This window comes from Mangifera indica, unplaced genomic scaffold (genome assembly GCF_011075055.1).
Source record: "Mangifera indica cultivar Alphonso unplaced genomic scaffold, CATAS_Mindica_2.1 Un_0032, whole genome shotgun sequence".
NCBI classification, from domain to species: domain Eukaryota; kingdom Viridiplantae; phylum Streptophyta; class Magnoliopsida; order Sapindales; family Anacardiaceae; genus Mangifera; species Mangifera indica.
The window spans coordinates 100,824-127,110 of NW_025401124.1; the positions used below are offsets into that span (position 1 = coordinate 100,824).

General features: G+C 31.2%; 2 protein-coding genes across 3 annotated transcripts; both read left to right on the plus strand.

The window, feature by feature from the left end:
• The first annotated feature begins 11,576 nt into the window (after positions 1–11,576).
• On the plus strand, positions 11,577–12,573 carry LOC123206327. Its single transcript, XM_044623498.1, has 2 exons — positions 11,577–11,862; positions 11,965–12,573. Exons 1-2 carry the CDS (start codon positions 11,625–11,627, stop codon positions 12,213–12,215), a joined length of 489 nt encoding a protein of 162 aa, XP_044479433.1. The 5' UTR covers positions 11,577–11,624; the 3' UTR covers positions 12,216–12,573.
• Positions 12,574–16,517: 3,944 nt separating this feature from the next.
• Positions 16,518–22,797, plus strand: LOC123206325 (vacuolar protein sorting-associated protein 2 homolog 2-like). Of its 2 annotated transcripts, none has more exons than XM_044623494.1 (11): positions 16,518–16,701; positions 18,150–18,194; positions 19,443–19,477; positions 19,566–19,616; positions 20,448–20,552; positions 20,635–20,706; positions 21,074–21,145; positions 21,922–22,002; positions 22,116–22,151; positions 22,268–22,365; positions 22,483–22,797. In XM_044623494.1, exons 1-11 carry the CDS (start codon positions 16,647–16,649, stop codon positions 22,541–22,543), a joined length of 711 nt encoding a protein of 236 aa, XP_044479429.1. In that variant the 5' UTR covers positions 16,518–16,646; the 3' UTR covers positions 22,544–22,797. The 2 variants fall into 2 exon arrangements, with proteins under 2 accessions (XP_044479429.1, XP_044479430.1); XM_044623495.1 differs by having other exon boundaries at positions 16,522–16,701; positions 22,268–22,347.
• The last annotated feature ends 3,490 nt before the right edge of the window (positions 22,798–26,287 follow it).

The window sequence follows — 26,287 nt, forward strand, 5'->3', positions numbered from 1 at the left end:
TAACCGATGTATTTTTATTACTGTTTTAAATGTGTAATTGTATTGATATGTGATATAATAACTTTAGTACAAATTATTTCTTCATTTTATTTTTGTTAGAATGAGTTGTTTGAGTATTTCTTTATTTCATCTAACGTTTGATAGTAACATCACTCAAATCAAAAATAATTTTTTATAAAGTACATCATACACATACGCACATAAAAAGATGAAAAATAAAAAACAATAAAAAAGGAAATGAAAAAAGGTAAAAAATAATATTTTGGTATCTTAAAATGGTGTAATTCAAAAAAACGGAATTAAAATTTGAATTCTAAAAGTTGAAATACCCTAGAATGGCAAGAATCAAAAAATTCTTCAAAAATCTGAAAAATACGAATCGATATATTCTAAAACGGTAAAATTCAAAAAAACGAAATTCAAATTCTAAAAGCTGAAATACCTTAGAATGGCAAGAATTAAAAAATTCTTCAAAAATCTGAAAAATACGAGTCGATATATCTTAAAACGGTGAAATTCAAAAAAACGAAACCAAAATTCGAATTCTAAAAGTTGAAATACCTAAGAATGGCAAGAATCGAAAAATTCTTTGAAAATCTGAAAAATACGAATCGATATATCCTAAAACGATGAAATTCGAAAAAACGAAATTGAAATTCGAATTCTAAAAGTCGAAATACCCTAGAATGACAAGAATCGAAAAAATCTTCAAAAATCTAGAAAATACGAATCGATATATCTTAAAACGAAAAAAAAAAACACATCGTTAAATATGTCAAAAAAACACAAAATTTGAAAAAACCGAATCTCAAATTTGAAAACTACATATGAAAAAACCCTAAATCAGAAAAAAAGGATATAAAATTCGAAAACTACACGTTGAGAAACCCTATATAAGAAAATTTTTAATTTACCCCCTAAAAAAATACCTATTACAAGCAGGTCCAATATTTTCCCTAACCCCTTAGTAATTTTCCTGTCCTTTAGCGCCCCTGTAATTTCAAAAAAGCAAATTTCCCCCCAACACAGGATATATACTGTAACAGCCCACTGTGATGTGGCAAATTTCAAAAAACCCCACAATGGACTCAGGACTCTCACACAGCTCCCCGATTTTTGAAAAAGGCTAATTAACCCCCTAACCCACTGTCAACAGTGGGAGAATTCAGTCGACAGTGGGAAACACTGTTCCCCCTGTTGACTGTCGATAACTTCGAAATGAATTTTCAGCCAAAAATTCATCGTTTCGACCTCTAATTTCAACACCAATCAAATCTATGTATGGTATAACACAAAACCCCTCAACCAATTCAACGAAAACGATCAAGAATCAAAACATTTCAAGTATTGTTCAAAATCGAAACCCTAAACCCTAAAATCTCACTCAAATTTCAATAATATGAACAATAACTTGATTCAAACAAGATAACGAAAGATATTCTAACGTGCTATGCCATTTTCGGTTGTCGGAAACCACGAAATCATCGAAAATCCGGCCGACAGTGCGATGACAGTGGGACAGGGGAAAATTTCAAATTTTCCCCTGTTTTTGAATAGTGATTTCATAGTGGGGACAGGGGAAATTTGCTGGATTTATATATGGACAGTTTCGATATTTTACAAAAGTTGGGCATTTTTGCTTTAATCTGAATTTTTTGGGCAATTTCGCTTAAACCCCCTTACTTTTGCCTGTATTTTATAATTTCCCTAAATTTAACATGAAATTTCTTCAAACAGTATTTTCCTTTTTTAAAAAAAGTAATTTACCCATTTTCTATTACTTTTTTCTTATTAGGGGTTAAATTGTTATTTATAAACTAAGAGGTTGTGTAGTGAAACCTAAGGAAAATTTTCTAAAAATAATTTCATCCAAATTCAAATTTAAAATAACAATATAACATAAATAAAATAAATCTCAAATATGGATCCACATATCAAATAATAAATAAAAATAAATTTAAAATTCAAATAACAATATAATATAAATAAAAGTAAATTTAGTTACATGGTGGTTGGATGCCATTCACAATAGTTGAAGGAACCGCAATTTGGAATTGCTAACACCATTTTAATATTGGGTCAATTTGGTATAATATATAAATGGATTTTAGCAATTCAATTGACTAGATTTAGGATCGGTTATTTATAAATATGGATTCAAATTGAGCTTAACTTAGTTTTGAGTTTGCGTAAGTTTGACTTGGCCTAAAGAAATCAAACTTGAGTCTAATTTTAAATTTAACTTAATAAATTTTGAAAGAGTTAAATTCAAATTCATTTCAATACTATAATATTTTTAATTTAATTATCAATTTGAGGCTTGTTAGTGATTAATTTAAAAATATATATTCATAAATAAAAAAAACATTTGAGAAAACTTAAATTGTGTTAAAAAATGATTAAACTTATTTATAATGAGTAAAATAAGTTATTAACCCCGAAGGGGTAGTTTAAGTGGTGAAATAATAGACTCTATGTATAAAAATGTATGAGTTCAAATTTTCTCTAATAATACTATGATTTAGATGAGGTTTTTCTTATTAAATAAAAAAGAAAGTTGTTAAGAGTTTCTCTTCCGAACATTGAAAAAATTTTTTTTTAATAACTCACATTACATACTATAAATAAGCTCCAATCAATCCAAAAAAATTTTTTATTGAAAAGGTGCATATTATAAATAAGTTTAATTCTTTGCTCCTTAGCAAAATTTAATTATTTTTAATATTTTCTTTTATTAGTATACATAAATTTTAAAAATAATTTTTTTCAATTGAGCTTAAGTTGAGCCTTCATGGCTTGTGCTGGAGTTTTTTTTTTTTTTTTCAATAAGACAACAAGACATATTTCCACCCAAGATTTGATTTAAACCTAATCTTTCATCTGTTAATTATTAAAAATCCAAATTCTCATATATAGACTATTAAAAGTAACAGAAATGATAAACTTTGAGAGTAAAATTATTATTTAATTAATAACATATTAAAAATAATAAAATATTATCTATTTTTTCTCGAATATTTAGAAAACTAATAATTTTTCTTAGAATTAAACTTTATATTCTTATATTTCCCTCATAGGGTTTCTCCCTCCCCTTTTCAAGCACCAGAATTGGCAGTTTTGCTCTCCCTCTACTACTCTCTAGCACATCTTTGGTGTGTGAGGGGAAACACGCCAAAAAAAGAAAGAGAAAAACTCTAGAGAAAAAAATTATAAGTTTCGAAGTTTAATATTAGAAAAAATTGTTAATTTTCTAAATTTAAAAAGAAAATAGATAATATTTTATTTTTTTAATATATTATTAATTAAATAATAATTTTACTCTTAGAGTTAATTATTTCTATTAATTTTAACAGTTTATAAGTAAAAAATTGAATTTTTTATAATTAATCAATAAAATACTGGATTTGTATCAAGCCTTGGGTGGGAAAAAGTCATTTGGTCTTTTTATAATTATGACTTAGAATTGAACTATGATTGCTTACTTCAAATTTAATTGAGTCCAAGTAATTATCAAGATGGAGCTGATTGAATTCGAATTAAACGTATTGTGGGTTCGAGTTTGTAGGCAGTGATTATAATTAAAAATTAGGAATTTTAATAATTTTATAAAGGGATATTTACTTTTTTTTTTTATAATCATAATAAAAATTAATACAGTGGGAAATCAACTGGAATTGGATCCAGTGAGTGGTGGGGGCGGTGAGAGGTATTATTTAATAAAACTAGGGGTATTTAGGTAAATACAAAAACTATAACGGCTAGTTAGACCAATACCGTTGAATACGCGTGTAAAACAACAGTAGGGCAGATCACGCTCCCCGAAATATTATTACTTCTTTCTTCGTTTTGCTTTTCGAAAAACCGGACGCTCTTATTACCTCACTTCACACACCTTCTCTCCGTCCTGCATTACTTGACATTGCTTTGCGGGGAAGTTAGCGTTTTGGAAAGATGAAGATCTTGAAGAAAACCATCAACATTTTCAGGAAGAAAACCTCTCCTAAAGGTAACTTGTGTTTTTTCTTCTTTTCTATCTTTCTCTCGTTCATTCTTTGATGAACAAAGCTTTCTTTCAGTCCTAAGTATTCTTTTGCGTTGTGGGTTTTCTTTATTTTTCCTCCCCAAAACTTTAGATCGTCTTTCTACGTGGGCAGTTGATCCCCCGGTACCGTTACCGGGGGTACCCATATTATCTGAAATTTTACTCTTATGCTGTTTGGCTTCAATAAGTAACAAGTTTACGGTCCAGAATGCTTTAGCATTGTGAGACAATCTATGTTTCCTTCCCCGTAAAGTTACCTGGAGACTAGATAACCTCGGATCATTTGATCCCCACGTCTTCCTACGTGGGCATTTGATCCCCCGGTAACGTTACCGGGGATACCTGTAGTGTTTGAGCTATCTTTTCTATCTGATTCTTTTTAGCTTCAACGATTAGTAAGCTTTCGCTCACATTGTGAGGCATTTTTAGGTTTCTTCTCTTCAGTAACGTTAGTGGCGTACCCATATTATCTGAAAGTTTACTCTTGTGCTGTTTGGCTTCAATAAGTAACAAGTTTACGGTCGAGAATGCTTTAGCATTGTGAGACAATCTATGTTTCCTTCCCGGTAAAGTTACGTGGAGACTAGATAACCTTGGATCATCATCGTCTGATCGGGCACGTTGAGTCTCCTCGGATTCTTTGAAGCTTCAATTTTAATAAGTTTCACTCCAAAAAGTTTCTTCTTTCTGAGACACTTTATGCTTTCTTCCCGGTAACGTTAATTGGAGGTTAGCAAAGACTGGATCATGGTCCAATGGCAGTATTTCATCCCCCTCATGGGAATTTACCCTAGTAATTGATAGTGCTCTCTTCATCTCTACCTGATTCTCTTACACTTGAAGATTTAAAAATGTTTCACTTTTTAAAGTTTCAAGGTTTGGCCCTCAAAACTTTCCATTTAGCTCTTAAAGTTTGTGCACTGTTTTTCAAAGGGACTCATCCTTCATTGCTGGGCTGGTTAAGTTACTGGTCCTATATAACTCTTGTGCTCCATTCCGAATCCTTCAGAGATTTGAATTCCTTGTGACTGTTACTACAATATAAATGATAGTTTCTGAGGGATTTGCTATGTTGCTGACTTAGTAACATTGCTTGGTCAGCATTAGCCAATCCATTAAGTATCCAAATGGTTAGATCTGACCAGAATGTTACCAAGCCAGCACTATAATCTTACCCATTGCTTACACAGGAGATCCATGGGAGACCAGTAACATTAGCTCAGCTAAACAGCTGTACAATGTGAAGTCATACTATCTTGTCAGAGTTAAACATGTACGACAACAACTAACAAAATTCGATTTTAGAAGTATAATGCTAATTGTTAAATTTTACCAAAATAATGGAGTCCCAATGACCTGGCTGGAGCTTCTTTTAGCCACATAATTTCTTTCTTTTAATTTTTGCTTGCGAGAAGCTATGGCCTTTTAATTTTTATTGTTTATATTTTCTTCACATTTGTGCTATTATTTTTCAATGCTCTGTTTCTTAATAAAGTAGCTTTTGCTCCGAAATGTCTTTACATTGTGAGGCATTTTTAGGTTTCTTCTCTTCAGTAATGTTAGTGGGGCACCCATATGTATTTGAAAGTTTACTCTTATGCTGTTTGACTTCAATAAGTAGCAAGTTTACGGTCCAGAATGCTTTAGCATTGTGAGACAATCTATGTTTCCTTCCCCGTAAAGTTACATGGAGACCCATATGTTAGTGGGGCACCCATATGTATCTAACCTTGGATCATCATCGTCTGATGGGGGACATTGAGTCTCCTCGGATTCTTTGAAGCTTCAATTTTAATTAGTTTCACTCCAGAAAGTTTCTTCTTCTGGGACACTTTATGCTTTCTTCCCGGTAACGTTAATTGGAGGTTAGCTAAGATTGGATCATGGCCCAATGGCAGTATTTCATCCCCCTCATGGGAATTTACCCTAGTAATTGATAGTGCTCTCTTCATCTCTACCTGATTCTCTTACACTTGAATATTTAAAAATGTTTCACTTTTTAAAGTTTCAAGGTTTGGCCCTCAAAACTTTCCATTTAGCTCTTAAAGTTTGTGCACTGTTTTTCAAAGGGACTCATCCTTCATTGCTGGGCTGGTTAAGTTACTGGTCCTATACAACTCTTGTGCTCCATTCCGAATCCTTTAGAGATTTGAATTCCTTGTGACTGTTACTACAATTTAAATGATAGTTTCTGAGGGATTTGCTATGTTGCTGACTTAGTAACATTGCTTGGTCAGCATTAGCCAATCCATTAAGTATCCAAATGGTTAGATCTGACCAGAATGTTACCAAGCCAGCACTGTAATCTTACCCATTGCTTACACAGGAGATCCATGGGAGACCAGTAACATTAGCTCAGCTAAACAGCTGTACAATGTGAAATCATACTATATTGTCAGACTAGTTAAACATGTATGATAACAACTAACAAAATTCGATTTTAGAAGTATAATGCTAATTGTTAAATTTTACCAAAATAATGGAGTCCCAATGACCTGGCTGGAGCTTCTTTTAGCCACATAATTTCTTTCTTTTAATTTTTGCTTGCAGAAGCTATGGCCTTTTAATTTTTATTGTTTATATTTTCTTCACATTTGTGCTATTATTTTTCAATGCTCTGTTTCTTAATAAAGTAGCTAATTGACATTAAGGTTTTGATTTTAAAAATTTTCTTGTTTGTTGATGTGTTTGTTCAGAGGCTTTAAGGGAGAGCAAGAGGGACATGGCCACTGCAACGAGAGGTATGTATATTTTTCTTACCCTCTTTTTTTTCAATTAGTATTGTATGTTGCTTTGTCCTGAGGAGACTTCAAAGATATGTTGAATCTGAAATTGAGACACTGAATTTTGTTTTATCTGCTAGAGTTTCATATGGAACATAACAGGATGTAGGCATCCTGTTCTTAACATATTTCACATCAAAATACATAATATCTTACCTGTGCTTGATGTTGAATCCATAATAAAGGAATGGATAAGTTTGAAAGAATACATAATAAATGAAGAAAAGTGTATTTGTGAAAATGAACTACCCCCACTATGCGCAAACTGTATGAGACAGTGAACTATCAACAGGCCATTCTTGAGCACAAGGACCTGGTATGGTTGATAAATAACACAGAAGATCACTTATTATAGGTGTTAACATCAAAGCACGAGGGTCACACTACTAGATTTAGTAGATACCCTTAATGACTTGTTGACATAAGGGTAATCCTGAATCAAATGAGTCTAGACACATGTTCTGAAATATTTGAGTTTTTTGATGTTTCAATTTGGATTTGTTACATAGTAAAAGAATACTTATGTTTCTTCATTGAAATGTAAACTAAGTACAACAGCATCTTGTTCGGGAAATTTATCTAGCGTTTCAAATCATGTTTGTTTTTTGAGGTGTAAGACTTACTAGATATCTTTTTAAGAGAGGGCAAGAGAAAGTTTTCATTATCTTAGTTTTGTGTGATGGATCTATTGTTAAATTGATTAGATTTCTTGAGGGGTTAGTTACATTTCTTATATTAAAGTCCTGATAAAATTTCCAGAATTACATGTTTCTAGTAGCAAATAGTAACCCTTGCAATGAGGAAAGCTAAACTTGTAACATTTAATGAACTGGTAAAATAACATAATGTTTTATATTGATGTTCAATGTTAAGTGTGATTAATGTTAAGGGGCGTAATATTACCCTTTCTATAGATGAAGCAACGCGATAAGAAAATTGGTTTTTAAATGGTTTGGAGTTTTGAATATTTGAGAAAAGGTCCTAACATGAAAGTTCACCACTTATTTAACTAGTTTGTAATAGTTAAAAGTTAAAAGTTAAAGTTTTTACTTGTTTTTATAATAAATTTGAGATTAAATTGATTTAAAAATTATTTAAATTTAAAATTAAATTATTTTTAAGTTATGATATGTTTATATTTAGTTGTTAGAATAATTATCAAATATTAATTAGAGGATGATATTTAATATTTATTATTAATATTTCATTTCTTGCATCTTAAACATTTTAATATTTATTATAAATTTAAGGGAAATTATAAAAAATGACCGAAATACCCTCTCACTTAGCAAAAATTCCCAAAATTACTATTTTCAAGTAAAAATGTCCAATTCACTATTCTTAAGCAAAAATACCCGTGGTTTTTTTTAAAATACCAAAATTACCCTTCTTCTTATTTATATAAACCCTTTTCACTCACTATAAGGGGTTAAATGAAATTTTATTAAAATGTGGGGTATTTTGATATTAAACATTGTAAGGGCATTTTGATATTTCTTTATTTCATAACTTTTTTTAAAATACCAAAATTACCCTTCTTCTCATCTATATAAACCCTCCTCATTCACTTTTATTACACACACTTATTATATTACTCAAACACTCACTCTCACTCTCATTTTTATTCAAGATCAATTAGTAGGGATTCGTTCGGAGGGAAGAAGTTCGTATTTTTGAATTCGATTCGAAAAAAGACTATTCATCAAAAAAAGGTATTTATACCAATCTTAGCGTAAAATTTAATTTTATTTGTTAAGTCTAGTTTATATGTCATAATATTGGGGTTAAATGTAATGTTAGACAAATATGGAGGGTTAAATGGAATTTTAGATAAATATGGGGTTTTTTTTTTATATTATACAATATATAAATGATTTATATAGCCTGTTAAGAATAGATATGTATTGCTTTGATACAAGACAACATACAAGAGTGTTAAATAAAAAAAGAGATAATTGAGGGGTCAAATGAAATGTTATTAAAATTGGGGGGCATTTTGATATTAAACATTGTAGGAGTATTATAAATGAAATTTTAGGTTTTTTCGAATTTCACCGTTTTAGGATATATCGAGTCGTATTTTCCAGATTTCTGAAGATTTTTTCGACTGTTGTTATTATAGGGTATTTCAACTTTTAGAATTTGAATTTGAATTTCATTTTTTCAAATTTCACCGTTTTAGGATATATCGATTTGTATTTTTCAGATTTCTGAAGAATTTTTTGATTCTTGTCAATCTATGATATTTCAACTTTTAGAATTCGAATTTCGGTTTCGTTTTTTTGAATTTAACCATTTTAGGATATATCGACTCGTATTTTTCAGATTTCTGAAGAATTTTTCGATTCTTGCCATTCTAGGGTATTTCAACTTTTAGAATTCGAATTTCAGTTTCGTTTTTTCAAATTTTACCGTTTTAGGATATATTGACTCGTATTTTTCAGATTTTTGAAGAATTTTTCGATTCTTGCCATTCTAGGGTATTTCAACTTTTAGAATTCGAATTTCAGTTTTATTTTTTCGAATTTCACCATTTTAGGATATATTTTTCAGATTTTCAAAGAATTTTTTGATTGTTATCATTCAACTTTTAGAATTCGAATTTCAGTTTCGTTTTTTTGAATTTCACTGTTTTATGATATATCGATTCGTGTTTTCTAGATTTTTGATGATTTTTTCGATTGTTACCATTCTAGGGTATTTCAAATTTTAGAATTCAAATTTTAGTTCTATTTTTTCGAAAATCACCATTTTATGATATATCGACTCGTATTTTTCAGATTTTTGAAGAAATTTTTAATTATTGACTTTTTAAAGTATTTCAAAGTATAAGATTTGAATATAGATATTATAAAAATGTTTTAAATGGAACATTAAGAACAGATAGATGCATTTTGATATAAGATAACATATGAGAGTGTTATATAAATTGTTAAATAATTATATAGGGTTAAATAAAATATTAAAAAAATATGAGGAGTTTTTTTATATTAATAATTGTACGGCTGTTTTATATAGTTATTACAGATTTTTTTATTATAAATGAATAATTATTTTCAAAAACTTGTCATTGCATGATTGATAATTAAAATGGATGGTTATACATCGGTTCGTTATCAGGGAGAATGGATTCAAGGTGGCAACAACATAATGAAATATGTTGGAGGAGCCAAACAATTGATTAAAATCTCTTACGGAACAACATTCGAGGGATTTATTGAGCTTTTGAAAGAGTCTTGTAATATTGATTCAATGAAAAACTACCTTCAATGAAGCCAAGAAAAATTGAGCTCAACTGCCCCGTACAGAGATCCAAAATGATGAAAATGTCCAGGGTCTTATTGATATGTCTCAGTACTTACAGGAATGTATTCCTGTTTTTGTTACATATACCCAATTGAAGGGTAGAAAGATGAAGAAAGAAGAAAGTAGTGGGGTCAACAAAGAATACGATTTGGAAAAGTTGATTGATTTCAGTAATGACCCATTGTACATTGCAAACTCATGGGCTCATAGAGAAAAAGATAGAGTTTCCAACTGGGGTGATTTTGATGGAAATGATATGCCCGATATTCCTTCAGAAGATGTAGAGCCTGAGTATATGACATCAGTTATCGAGGGTATGGATAGTCTGCAGCTTGGAGATCCTATTTCAGGTGGTGAAAATTCTGGGCCATTTTTTGACAATGTCCCCAGTGATTCATTTAGGTGACTTCCTGATTTTCCTCCACAGTTATTAGCATCATTAAGTGGTTCCAGATCGATCCGAGAGAAAAATGGTGTAATGGTTGGTGATATTTTTCATAATAAAGTCCAATTGAAAGACGCTGTAAAGCAATTTGCCTTACTTAAAGGATTTCAATTTGGTGTAAAAAAGTCTGACAAGAAACGATGAAAAATTAAGTGCAAGACTGAAAATTATGAGTGGTATATACATGCAACTAAGTCCACAGTCGGTGAACTCTGGGGGATCAACTTTATGAATCTTACCCACATATGTTCAATTGATCAATCATGCCACATCACAGACAAGCTGGGGCTCGAGCTTTAGGTCAATTAATGAGATCAAAGTTTGTGATGATTGATCGAATTTGTGATGACATCGTCGATCGATATAAAATTGATATTTCATATTCATAGGCTTGGTGGCAAGAAATTGAGGGGTTCACCGGAGGAATCATTTATGTTTTTTATCAGATTATCGCTACAATCTACAACGTACTAATCTGGGCACCATTACTGCTATTGAAACGGATGATAACTATCGATTTAAGAATTTTTTCATGACATTAGGATGTTCCATTTATGCATTCAGAGAATATCTCCGTCCGAATATTTGCATTGATGTTGTATTCCTTAAAGGTCGATATCTGAGGTATTTATTCATTACGGTGACTCTTGATGGTAATAACCAGATATATCCCATTGGTTTCGGTGTCGATAAAAAAAAAGATTATGACACGTGGTGTTGCTTTCTCCGAAGGATTAAAGAATGTATCTATGACCTATCTGAGTTGGCAATAATCTCAGATCGACATCATGCTATATACTCGACAATGGTTGAAGTCTTTCCAGATGTCCATCATGGATGTTGTTGTCATCATCTTATGTGTAACATGTGGGGAAAGTATAAACGAGACTCAAAGGTATAGTGTTTTGAACAAGTAATTAAAATTGTAACAGTTAATCATTTTCATACATTTTAATTATAATAAGTTATCATAATTTTTTCCATCTTACAGGTTGCAGGGGTATACTGGAAAGTCGTAAAATCATATACAGAATCAGAATTTGGGGCAATGATGCAATCTCTTGACTCAATGAACCCTCAAGCTGGAGCTTATCTACGTGATATCGAATTTGAGCGTTGGAGTAGAGCGTACTTTTCGGGGTATCGTTACAACATCATGACCACTAATATTGTTGAGTCATTTAACGCCCTTGTCAGACATGCGCAAGGCCTACCCATCACAATGCTCCTAGAGTTCATTCGTGGGACCATGCAACGATGGTTTTACGAGAGAAGAAACCATGCAAGTAAGTATCAAATCGTTATTAATTAAATGTTTTTTCTTGTGTTTTTTTTTTCTTAGTTTTGGATATTGTCAAATGTGTTGCTAATATATTTTCAAATTACAGACGAATATCCTAACTTTGTCACCCCTCAGGAGGAGAAGAAGATCAGTAGTCGTCTATCAAAGTCTACACGTTTGGAGGTTCGGCCAATTACACAAACTCGATATCAGGTTGTCGGTTTTGGTGGATTCATGGGTATTGTAAACTTCGGTAAAATGTCCTGCATATGCAGAAAGTTTCAGTTTTCGCGTATTCCGTACAAACATGCCATCGTTGTTGCACGACATATGAGGCTCATGAATGTCAATGCATGAGTTCATCAATTCTTTTGGACCGATATCTACCGTGCAATATATCAAGAACCTGTCAATCCTTTTGGAAATCAATCTGATTGGTTGCACTCACCAGAAGGAATGATTATTCTGCCCCCCTCCTCGATAGTCGTCGTTTGGGTCGTCCCTCCAACAGAAATCGACGTCCTTCGTAGGAAAAAAATATGACACCGAGGATTTATAGTCGTTGCCATAACCAGGACACGTACGAACCCAATATAAAAGGCCAGCACCCGTGCCGACCTCTTATCTAAAAAAGGCAAAGAGACAAGATCTTGAAATTCGGTGGAATCATTTTTGTTAGTTATATGAGTCATCATTGTTGTACTTCAGTTACATGTAGCCGATGTATTTTTATTATTGTTTCAAATGTGTAATTGTATTGATATGTGATATAATAACTTTAGTGCAAATTATTTCTTCATTTTATGTTTGTTAGAATTAGTTGTTTGAGTATTTTTTTATTTCATTTAACGTTTGATAGTAACATCACTCAAATCAGAAATAATTTTTTATAAAGTACATCATACACATACGCACATAAAAAGATGAAAAATAGAAAACAATAAAAAAAGAAATGACAAAAGGTAAAATAATAATATTTTGGTATCTTAAAACGGTGTAATTCAAAAAAACGGAATTAAAATTTAAATTCTAAAAGTTGAAATACTCTAAAATGGCAAGAATCGAAAAATTCTTCGAAAATCTGGAAAATACGAGTCGATATACCCTAAAACGGTAAAATTCAAAAAAACAAAACTGAAATTCAAATTCTAAAAGCTGAAATACCTTAGAATGACAAAAATTAAAAAATTCTTCAAAAATTTGAAAAATATGAGTCGATATATCATAAAACGGTGAAATTCAAAAAAACGAAACCAAAATTCGAATTTTAAAAGTTGAAATACCTTAGAATGGTAAGAATCAAAAAATTCTTTGAAAATCCAGAAAATACGAGTCAATATATCTTAAAACGGTGAAATTTGAAAAAACAGAATTAAAATTCGAATTCTAAAAATTGAAATACCTTAGAATGGCAAGAATCAAAAAATTCTTCGAAAATCTAAAAAATACGAGTCGATATATCCTAAAACAGTAAAATTCAAAAAAACGAAACTAAAATTCGAATTCTAAAAGTCGAAATACCCTAAAATGGCAAGAATTGAAAAAATCTTCGAAAATCTAGAAAATACGAGTCGATATATCTTAAAACGAAAAAAAAAAAACACATCGTTAAATATGCCAAAAAAACACAAAATTTGAAAAAACCGAATCTCAAATTTGAAAACTACATATGAAAAAACCCTAAATTAGAAAAAATGGATATAAAATTCGAAAACTACACGTTGAGAAACTTTATAAAAGAAAATTTTTAATTTTCCCCCTAAAAAAATTCCTATTTTAGGCAGGTCCAATATTTTCCCTAACCCTTAGTAATTTTCTAGTCCTTTAGCGTCCCTGCAGTTTCAAAAAAGCAAATTTCCCCCCAACACATGATATACATTGTAACAGCCCACTGTGATATGGCAAATTTCAAAAAACCCCACAGTGGACTTAGGACTCTTACACAGCTCCCCGATTTTTGAGAAAAGGCTAATTAACCCCTTAACCCACTGTCAACAGTGGGAGAATTCAGTCGACAGTGGGAAACATTGTTCCCCCTGTTGACTGTCTATATCTTCGGAATGAATTTTCGATCGAAAATTCATCATTTCGACCTCCAATTTCAACACAAATCAAATCTACGTATGGTATAACACAAAACCCTTCAACCAATTCAACGAAAACGACCAAGAATCAAAACATTTTAAGCATTGTTCAAAATCGAAACCCTAAAATCTCAGTCAAATTTCAATAATATGAACAATAACTTGATTCAAACAAGATGACGAAAGATATTCTAACGTGCTGTGCCATTTTCGGTTTTCGAAAACCACAAAAATTGTCGGAAATCTGGCCGACAGTGTGATGACAGTGGGACAGGGGAAAATTTTGAATTTTCCCCTGTTTTTGAATAGTGATTTCACAGTGGGGACAAAGGAAATTTGTTGGGTTTATATATGGGCAGTTTCGACATTTTACAAAAGTTGGGCATTTTTACTTTAATCTGAATTTTTTGGGCAATTTCGCTTAAACCCCCTTACTTTTGCCTATATTTTATAATTTCCCTAAATTTATTCATGAAATTTCTTCAAATAGTATTTTCCTTTTTTTTAAAAAGTAATTTACCCATTTTCTATTACTTTTTTCTTAATAGGGGTTAAATTGTTATTTTATAAACTAAGAGGTTGTATAGTGAAACCTAAGGAAAATTTTCTAAAAATAATTTCATCCAAATTCAAATTTCAAATAACAATATAACATAAATAAAATAAATCTCAAATATGGATCCACAGATCAAATAATAAATAAAAATAAATTTAAAATTCAAATAACAATATAATATAAATAAGTAAATTTAGTTACATGGTGGTTGGATACCATTCACAATAGTTGAAGGAACAGCAAATTTGAATTGTGAACACCATTTTAATATTGGGTCAATTTGGTATAAAATATAAATGGATTTTGGCAATTCAATTGACTAGATTTGGGATCGGTTATTTGTAAATATGGATTCAAACTGAATTTAACTCAATTTTGAGTTTGTTTAAGTTTGATTTGATTTGATTTGATTTGAAAAAGTCAAAGTTGAGTTTAATATTAAGTTTGACTCAATGAGTTTTGAAATAATTAAATTCAAATTTGGTTTAATATTATAATATTTTTAATTTAATTATCAATTTAAGGCTTATTAGTGATTAATTTAAAAATATATATTCATAAATAAAAAAAATTTGAGAAAACTTAAATTATGTTAAAAAAATTATTAAACTTATTTATAATGAGTAAAATAAGTTATTAACCTGGGACGGGTAGTTTTAGTGGTGAAATAGTAAGCTCCATATATAAAAAAGTATTAATTCAAATTTTTTCTAATAACGCTCTGACTTAGATGAGGTTTCTCTTATTAAATAAAAAAGAAAGTTGTTAAGAGTTTCCTTTTGAACATTGAAAAAAAAAATTTAATAACTCACTTTATATACTATAAATAAGCTCCAATCAATTCAAAAAAAATTGTTTATTGAAAAGATACATATTATAAATAAGTTTAATTTCTTTGTTCCTTAAGAAAATTTAATTATTTTAAATATTTTCTTTTATTAGTATACATAAATTTTAAAAATAATTTTTTTAAACTAAAATTTTTTCAATTGAGCTTAAGTTGAGCCTTCATGGCTTGTGCTCAAGTTTTATTTTTTTTCATAAGACCAAGAGACATATTTCCATCCAAGGTTTGATTCAAACCCAATCTTTCATCTGTCAACTATTAAAAATCTAAATTCTCACCTATAAACTATTAAAAGTAATAGAAATAATTAACTTTAAGAGTAAAATTATAATTTATTTAATAATATATTAAAAATAATAAAATATTATCTATTTTCTCACGTATATTTAGAAAACTAATAAATTTTTCTAGAATTAAACTTTATACTTTTACATTTCCCTCATAGGGTTTCTCTCTCCCTTTTTCTGGCACCAAAATTGGCAATTTTGCTCTCCCTCTACCACTTTCTAGCGCATCTTTGGTGTGTGAGAGGGAACACGCCAAAAAAAGGAAGGGAAAAATGTAAGATTTTGAAGTTTAATCTTGGAAAAAATTATTAGTTTTCTAAATTTAGAGAGAAAATAGATAATGTTTTCTTATTTTTAATATATTACTAGTTAAATAATAATTTTACTTTTAGAGTTAACTATTTTTATTAATTTTAACAATTTATAGGTAGAAATTTGAATTTTTGATAGTTAAGGAATAAAATATTAGATTTATACCAAACCTTGGGTGGGAAATAGTCATTTGGTCTTTTTATAATTATGACTTAGAATTGAACCATGATTGCTTACTTCAAATTTAATTGGGTGCAACTAATTATCAAGATGGAGCTGGTTGAATTGGAATTAAACCTAATTGTGGGTTCAAGTTTGTAGGCACTGATTATAATTAAAAATTAGGGATTTTAATAATTTTATAAAGAGATATTTCCTTTTTTTTAAATCATAATAAAAATTAATACAGTGGGAAATCAACTGGAATTGGATCCAGTGAGTGGTGGGGGCGGTGAGAGGTATTATTTAATAAACTAGGGGTATTTAGGTAAATACAAAAACTATAACGGCTAGTTAGACCAATATGGTTGAATACACGTGTAAAACAACAGTAGGGCATATCACGCTCCCCGAAATATTATTACTTCTTTCTTCGTTTTGCTTTTTGAAAAACCGGACACTCTTCATACCTCACTTCACACACCTTCTCTCCGTCCTGCATTACTTGACATTGCTTTGCAGGGAAGTTAGCGTTTTGGAAAGATGAAGATCTTGAAGAAAACCATCAACATTTTCAGGAAGAAAACCTCTCCTAAAGGTAACTTGTTTTTTTTCTTCTTTTCTATTTTTCTCTCGTTCATTCTTTGATGAACAAAGCTTTCTTTCAGTCCTAAGTATTCTTTTGCGTTGTGGGTTTTCTTTATTTTTCCTCCCCAAAACTTTAGATCGTCTTTCTACGTGGGCATTTGATCCCCCGGTAACGTTACCGGGGATACCTGTAGTGCTTGAGTTTTCTTTTCTATCTGATTCTTTTTAGCTTCAACGATTAGTAAGCTTTCGCTCACATTGTGAGGCATTGTTAGGTTTCTTCTCTTCAGTAACGTTAGTGGGGTACCCATATTATCTGAAAGTTTACTCTTATGCTGTTTGGCTTCAATAAGTAACAAGTTTACGATCCAGAATGCTTTAGCATTGTGAGACAATCTATGTTTCCTTCCCCGTAAAGTTACCTGGAGACTAGATAACCTTGGATCATCATCGTCTGATGGGGGACATTGAGTCTCCTCGGATTCTTTGAAGCTTCAATTTTAATAAGTTTCACTCCAAAAAGTTTCTTCTTTCTGAGACACTTTATGCTTTCTTCCCGGTAACGTTAATTGGAGGTTAGCTAAGATTAGATCATGGTCCAATGGCAGTATTTCATCCCCCTCATGGGAATTTACCCTAGTAATTGATAGTGCTCTCTTCATCTCTACCTGATTCTCTTACACTTGAAGATTTAAAAATGTTTCACTTTTTAAAGTTTCAAGGTTTGGCCCTCACAACTTTCCATTTAGCTCTTACGGGAATAATGTCTTCTCTATTTGCAACTTGGGTTTCACTCTTAAAGTTTATGCACTGTTTTTCAAAGGTAAAAGGGGCTCATCCTTCATTGCTGGGCTGGTTAAGTTACTGGTCCTATACAACTCTTGTGCTCCATTCCGAATCCTTTTAGAGATTTGAATTCCTTGTGACTGTTACTACAATGTAAATGATAGTTTCTGAGGGATTTGCTATGTTGCTGACTTAGTAACATTGCTTGGTCAGCAATAGTCATTCCATTAAGTATCCAAATGGTTAGATCTGGCCAGAATGTTACCAAGCCAGCACTATAATCTTACCCATTGCTTACACAGGAGATCCATGGGAGACCAGTAACATTAGCTCAGCTAAACAGCTGTACAATGTGAAATCATACTATCTTGTCAGACTAGTTAAACATATACGATAACAACTAACAAAATTCAATTTTAGAAGTATAATGCTAATTGTTATATTTTACCAAAATAATGGAGTCCCAATGACCTGGCTGGAGCTTCTTTCAGCCACACAATTTCTTTCTTTTAATTTTTGCTTGCGAGAAGCTATGGCCTTTTAATTTTTATTGTTTATATTTTCTTCACATTTGTGCTATAATTTTTCAATGCTCTGTTTCTTAATAAAGTAGCTAATTGACATTAAGGTTTTGATTTTAAAATTTTCTTGTTTGTTGATGTGTTTGTTTAGAGGCTTTAAGGGAGAGCAAGAGGGACATGGCCACTGCAACGAGAGGTATGTATATTTTTCTTACCCTCTTTTTTTTTTTTATCAGTTAGTATTGTATGTTGCTTCGTCCTGAGGAGACTTCAAAGATAAGTTGAATCTGAAATTGAGACATTGAATTTTTTTTTTATCTGCTAGAGTTTCATATGGAACATAACAGGATGTAGGCATCCTGTTCTTAACATATTTCACATCAAAATACATACTATGTTACCTGTGCTTGATGTTGAATCCATAATAAAGGAATGGATAAGTTCGTAAGAATACATAATAAATGAAGAAAAGTCTATTTGTGAAAATGAACTACCCACCATGTGTAAACTGTACGAGACAGTGAACTATCAACAGGCCATTCTTGAGCACAAGGACCTGCTATAGTCGATAAATAACACAGAAGATCACTTATTATAGGTGTATAACATCAAAGCACGAGGGTCACACTACTAGATTTAGTAGATGCCCTTAATGACTTGTTGACATAAGAGTAATCCTGAATCAAATGAGTCTAGACACATGTTCTGAAATATGTGAGTTTTATGATGTTTCAATTTGGATTTGTTACATAGTGAAAGAATATTTATGCTTCTTCATTGAAATGTAAAATAAGTACAACAGCATCTTGTTCAGGAAATTTATCTAGCGTTTCAAATCATGTTTGTTTTTTGAGGTGTAAGACTTACTAGATATCTTTTTAAGAGAGGGCAAGAGAACGTTTTCATTATCTTAGTTTTGTGTGATGGATCTATTGTTAAATTGATTAGATTTCTTGAGGGGTTAGTTACATTTCTTTTATTAAAGTCCTGATGAAATTTCCAGAATTACATGTTTCTAGAGCAAATAATAAGACCTTTGCAATGAGGAAAGCTAAGCTTGTAACATTTAAAGAACTGGTAAAATAACATAATGTTTTATATTGATGTTCAATGTTAAGTGTTATTAATGTCATTGAATCTCTTTTTGGGGAGTAATATTACCCTTTCTATAGATGAAGCAACACGATAAGAAAATTGGTTTTTAAATGGTTTTGAGTTTTGAATATTTGAGAAAAGGTCCTAACATGAAAGTTCACCACTTATTTATTTAGTCATTGCCAAAATAGCTTTTTGCCCTTATCTTTACCCTGCTGGCCAGCCAAAAGAAGGTGGCTGGTAAACCACCAGGCTGAACTCCTAGGGGCTAACAAAGGTTCACCATTTTCTTCTTTCTTTCCACAGACAACCTTTTATTTCCCTTTTTACATGATGTCTCATTTTGTAGGAATTGAGCGTGAGATTGCCTCTCTTCAACTGGAGGTATGGTTCTGCCTCAGAGTTTTAAATTTCAATGCAAATTTCAGTTACATTTCTTTTCCAAAGTTTCACTCTGGTATTCCTTTTGTAGGAGAAAAAATTGGTTGCGGAGATCAAGAAGACGGCTAAAACTGGAAATGAGGCAAGTTTGCTTTTTCGTAAGATAGTTTTCAGATGTTATTCTGACATATAGATATAGGCTGGCATCTAATCAAGATATATGGTCAAGCGATGAGTCGAAGTTTTACTGACCTACTTATGAGAAGTGCCTTTGTTAGCTTGAGTTATCATGGTGATATATTGTGAGGTATTTTTAGGTGTCAATTGTGAGTATTTTTTCCACTAAAAACATTATGTTGTCACAACATGCTGATTCACAACCAGGAATGCTGCACAAAAGGTGGACAGGAGTCCGAGCATTATTTATCACATTATATGATTAACTTCTAATTTGAATTTTTGCTTTCAGATATAATTGGGGTTATTATGTTCTTAATAACACACCGGAATTTGTACATGATTGCTAAAAAGTCAGTTAATATGCTCTTTCTGGAGCACTTACTTAAAGTTATTAGAAGCTCAGTCACAAAATGTGATTATTAAATAATTGGGATAAGGAATATAGAACATCTGTCTGACACTTCGTTGATTGCCTTGTCCCTGCGCCCAACTTATATGTTGACAGAAGAAGTACTTTGAGAACTTTCATCACTGAAAACTGAGTTACCTAAGCCAGTGGGTTTGTCAGATGAAAATTGAATGTAAGATAATATGACCAAATTATGTAGGATCTCTCCAGTAGAGATGGCCAGTCATTGCAGTATTTCAGATTTGGTGACTTTGATTGTGGACTTATCCGTAAGACCATCTTAATTGTTGGCTCACAAATCTTAGCCTGATTTTTAAAGTTAGTTGATATATTTTTGAACTGCTTGATTTTTAATTTGCTTATTACCTATGAGTGTTTATCTAGGCTGCCACAAGAATATTAGCTCGTCAACTTGTTCGGCTACGCCAACAAATAACTAATTTGCAGGGGAGTCGTGCCCAGATTAGAGGAGTGGCAACTCATACTCAGGTTGTTTCTTCAAGCCAAATTTAGTAAGATGTAAAATAAAAAATTGTCTGGTATATTAAATGATTGGTGTGTTCATTCATAGGCTCTATATGCTAGTACTTCAATTTCTACTGGTATGAAAGGTGCAACTAAGGCAATGGTAGCAATGAACAAGGTATGCTTTTTAACTCTATCATTAGCTGATAGTTATTCTTTTGTTATTGTCATTTTCCACTCAGATCATACAAAAAATATTTTCATTTACATCAAAATCTATATTTTTATAAATAGCAGGTGATTCCAGTTCCTTGCAAGAAATTAACAAAATGGTGAAAAATATGAAATGTTAAAGATGATTTAGATGATATTTAGCCCTAATTCTTTGGCATGCGTGTTTATAGACTAAAGTATTTTAATGGAACTCAAGTGCAATATTTTTATTTTTCATTTAGCTTCCATTGCTTGTTTCAAAAGGTTGCCGTAGGCAATGTTTGTTTTTGGCTGAAGTAGTATAGTTATGTAATCTGTCTTCTTTTTCTCAGCAAATGGAACCAACAAAGCAAGCTAAAGTGATAAAAGAATTCCAGAAGCAGTCAGCACAAATGGACATGACGGTAATTTTTCATGTTTTCCTGTAGTATTTTCTTTTGTTCATATTTTCACAATTTTAGCTGTATCATTATTACCATAGTACTTTTTAGAAATTAATCTCCTAGATAAACCTTCTAGGGAAATCTTCAAATCAAATCTTACTTAAATCCTGAGCTTAAAAAGGGGTAGAGATTTGGATGGATAATTAAGTTGTGATGGGATGTGGGTTGTATCTGCTGCTCAAAATGACCTGCACTGTCATTTTCTTTAGCTTGTGAAACCTGATATATACTAATGAGATTAGTTAATTTCACAGTTTTAGACCAACCAGTGTAGGAGTAAAATGAGTGAGGCACTGCATCTAGAACTTCTTCCCATTTGGCTCTTTTGAAATTAACCCCACCCAACTCAAAAAATATTTCTAATCTAAATTTAAATCTATTTCTTAAAATGAGACTTGATATCCTCTGCAAAATAACATTGTGAGATATGTAGAGTTGCAACTGAGTAAGTATAAAACTCGTCCACTGAGTACCTCTCACATGTTCATACTTCTGAAATGCCTAATCTCTTTACTAATCTGTTAGAGCAACTTCTAACAATCTCCAGAACTCTTTCATTGCCATACAGTTCTTTAAAACCATTTTCTGAGGGAATAAGGTGTTAATGAAATAACTGGATGCTTCCTTGCATCTCAACAAATTTGCCATGCCTTGTCAATTAGTGCTGTAGTGTCTCTTTCTTTTTCACCCTACAATGTGTGTTTTGCATTTTATAACTCACATTTATTTCTTTACAGATTGAGATGATGTCAGAGTCTATTGATGAGACATTGGACAAAGATGAGGCTGAAGAGGAGACGGAGGAGCTCACAAACCAGGTGATTATCTGCATGATTATTTTCATTCTCTTTGTAGTTTCCTCTTTTATTTCTGGCATAATCTGCTAGGCTTGCATGGTTTATAATTTTCTGTGTTCATTGTTCATTTGTAGGTTCTTGACGAGATTGGTGTGGATATCGCATCTCAGGTTGGTTGGTTTGAGATTGTTTGAAAAACTTGAATGCTGCATCAAGAATTTTTGTTTTCATAAATTTGCAGCATTATAACAATAATTTTTATGATTTTGTTTTTCCATTTAAACAGTTATCTTCAGCTCCAAAAGGCCGGATTGCATCAAGGAATGCTCCTAACGTTGTTACAGCTGCTCCTAAAACTACAACTAGGTATCTACCTCCTTCTAGGTTCGTTGGTTTATATAATAATCATTGAATTTATGCTACAAGAATCTGTAGTTTCCTTTTCTTTTTCCCTTTACCAGAAGTTTGTTTCTCTGACAATAGTTATCATCAAATATGCAGTTCCGAATCTACTGATGTTGAGGATCTCGAAAAGAGGTTGGCCTCTCTTCGCCGCATCTGATCTGGAATGTTTAGCATTCAACCCTGTTCAAACCTTCCTTTCCATGTAAATTTTCTAAAATATATAATGGATTTGATGAAGTAAGCTGGTCTTGTGTTCCTATATATCTATTCTAGTCACTGCTGAAGCTACAGAACTCATTCAAATCTTTTTTCTTGTTTGTGGATCTCTTCTGAAATCAAACAGTTGCTATGGTCTTGTGGTTATGGATTTATAATCCTTATGGAGTTACTAGTAGAATATGGTTATTAGTATTTAAGGTGTATTGAAAATTAGTATAATATGATACACATATCGTATGATACAATATCTATTATTAATATAGATTAGTTCGTCTTTTTAGCTAACTGATGATATGACAAGGTGAATTTAAGAAATTTTAAAATTTTAGGGGTGCATAATGATTTATGATTATTTTAAAAATAATAAAATTATGTGTATCTATTTTGAGTACACAAATAGGTGAGTAAATGACTTGTTTGGAATTGAAATCTTTAGGTGTTCTATTGGCTTCTACCTAGGATTTAAAGTAATAGGATATCAAATTTAATACGATATAATGAGTGTATTATATTATATAATATTTATTATTAGTACGTATCAATATATTTTTTAAAAGAAACATAAAATGACAAAGAGTAGTTAATAAATCTTAAAAATTTAACAGTATTATAATATTTTTTAAAATAATAATATGATAATTATAATTTTTACTATTATTAAAAAAACTTATCGTATGATGTTTGGAATTGGAACTACTGGATGCACATTTGTCGGTTTTGATTTTTAATCGGAACCAAAAATAATAAGGTATTGAAAATTAGTACAATCTGATAAATATATTGTATGATATAATATTTGTTACTGATTTGGATTAATATATTTAAAAAAAAAAAGTGATAAAGGTGTATGGAAGAAATTTTAAAATTTTGAAGAGGTTTATAATATTTTTAAAGATGATGTAATAATTAGAATTTTTTATTTTTTTAAAAATTATGTTATATCTGATAATAGTGAGCAACTTATCTATTTAAAATGGGAATGGTCAAACACCCATTTCTCAGGTTCGTTTCCCATCTAGAAGTAAAAACAAATATGATCGGTTTTAGGTAATAAACTAAAAGAACTTGCAAATTTTGAGACCGATTTCGATTCTTTGTTGTCGGAAACCTGAATCTCTCAAGAACCAACCTTATAATTGGCTGTTGGGAACCGATTCCTTATTGTAATCAAGCAAATTGGTTCGTTCGTATTGTGTTGCCGTCATGTGATTGCATAATGCCAAATAATTTTGGTTTGAAATCAAGCTGATATCCAAATAAAAAACAGATCGTAAAGTTTTAATATAAAAATAAATATATATTTAACCGAATTTATAAAACTCAAAGTCTTATTAAAAAAATTTTTCTAAAGCTAAAGATAAATAATTATTTTATCAATAATATAAAAATATATATAATTTTATTTCTTTTTTTTTTTTAATTTTGAAAACTCAAATTTCATCTTCAACTTTAACTTTAAAAAATAATTTTTTCCTCTTCTAACCACTAGGGTTTGCTGCAAAATCCAATGACAACAATAATGGCCGCTACCATCTCCACCTTTAGCTTAGCAAAGGAGGAAGATGATTGACGATTTCAACAGAGATGAAGAATTTCATCTCCATCAACGAAGAAGAGACGAAGATGAATCTGTCTTGTCTCTCGTCTCTGTTTCTTCGTCGACAGAGACAAAGAGACAAGACGGATTCGTCTTTGTCGACGTTGTCAATTGTCTCTTCCCTCTACCGACTAAAGATGGAGATAGTGGCGGTAACTGTTCCCATTGTTGGAGTTTGCAATGAATTTGGGAAGAAAATTTACTTTTTAAATTTGAGGTTAGAGGTGAATTGCAAGTTTTCAAACTCTAAGAGAGAAAATGAGATAAAATTATATATTTTTTAATATTATTAATAAAATGATAATTTTAATAATAATTTATTCATGAGTAAGAGTTTAGTTTTTTCAAACTTTCTTAGTGTGACTTTAGATTTTTAGGGAAATCGAAATTTTTACCCTTTTTTTTTTACTGTATATACATATATACTACTCATTTTAAAGTTTAAACAAAACTATCATAACAGTATAACATTTTCCTAAAATACTCTTATTAATATAACTCATGCAGAAAAAAAGAATATCATCTCTCTTTTTTCTTTAGCCTTCCAGTGAGGAAGAAATCTCTGTAGTATGGAAAAAAAAATTCTTCAACAAAGAAAACATGTGATTGAACAATAAAACTTATATGTTATGTGTTTTTTTTATAAACAATTGAAAATCAAATAATGTATGATAGATTTATGTTCATAAGTTCATGTGAAATTTAATTTTATTGTGATTTTATGTTGTTAGATTATTTAATACTGTTATTTCATATTATTTTTATTGTTTAAAGTTATTATAATATTATATTAATGGTTATAAAATACAAACTTTTAAATTTGAAAAATTTTCAGACGAAGAACGCGTTGGCGTCGCCAACCCCTTGGCGTTAACGCCAACACTTGGCGGCAACGCCAACACCTATTGATTTATGTTTTTTTAAAATTTAGTTCACTACATGAAAAATTAAGTTCACGCCAATATCTATACAAAGGGTTCCATTGAATTTAAAAATTTTTGGATTCTCTTTTATACAATAGGGTCTACCGTATTTAAAGATTTCTGTATTCTCTTTCATAAAAATAATATTTTAACTTATATGACCCTACCACAAGAAAAAGAATTCAAAAAATCATAACAATCAAATAAAGGGTTGGCATGACGTCGACCCTTTTTTAATTAAAGGGTTGGCCAACGCCAACCCTTTTTAATTCAATGCCAACTTTTTTTAAAATTTTTTTGTAATTCTTTTTTTTCAGTTAAACATGAACTCTTTATTTTTCTCAGTTAAATTTTATCAAATGATTTTTTTTACTCATCACAGTATAATTCTAAGGCTATAGAGAAAAAAAGAGAGAATTTCTTTGCATGAGTCCTTACTAGAAAGCTGAGGAAGAAGAGGGAACAAATTTTCAAAGAAAAAAGAGAATCTTCATATGAGTTATTTAAAGAGGGGTATTTTAGAAAAATAGATTACTGTTATATTATATTTGTTTAAGTTTTAAAATGAGTGACATATATATATACACAGATTAAAATAAGGGTAAAAATTTTAATTTTCAGATTTTTTAAGCGCATCAAAACTAGGGTGGCAATAAATACTTTGGCCTGAAAATTAGGTCAAACGACTATTTCCCACCCAAGGTTTAGCGTTTTCTCAAAAGTCCCCCCTTTAACTATGGAAACACCAAACACCCACCCATGGCCGGTTAGATTTAACCAAACCCTAACGGCTGAAAATTTTATCTCCTTTTGCCCCCCTAAACTTTAAAAACTGAAATTTTCCCCCCGCCTAAGTTTTAAAAAATGGCAGTTTCACCCTAGGGTTTGGTTTTGAAATCTCCGGCGACCTCTCCGGCTCCGTTGCCGACGGCCGCTCCCTCCGGAAGCAACCTCTCCTTCCGGTGATCTCTTTTCTCCCATTTGGAGGTCCGATCGACGCCCGGAGACGCCGTGGAAGACGAAGACTTCGTCGGGAAGACGAAGTTCTTCGTCTTCCCAGACGAAGCCGACGCCGTCGTCCTCGTCTGGGAAGACGGTCGTCTTCCCAGAGGTCTTCTTCTGGGAAGACGATCGTCTTCCCAGACGAAGACGACGGCGTCGG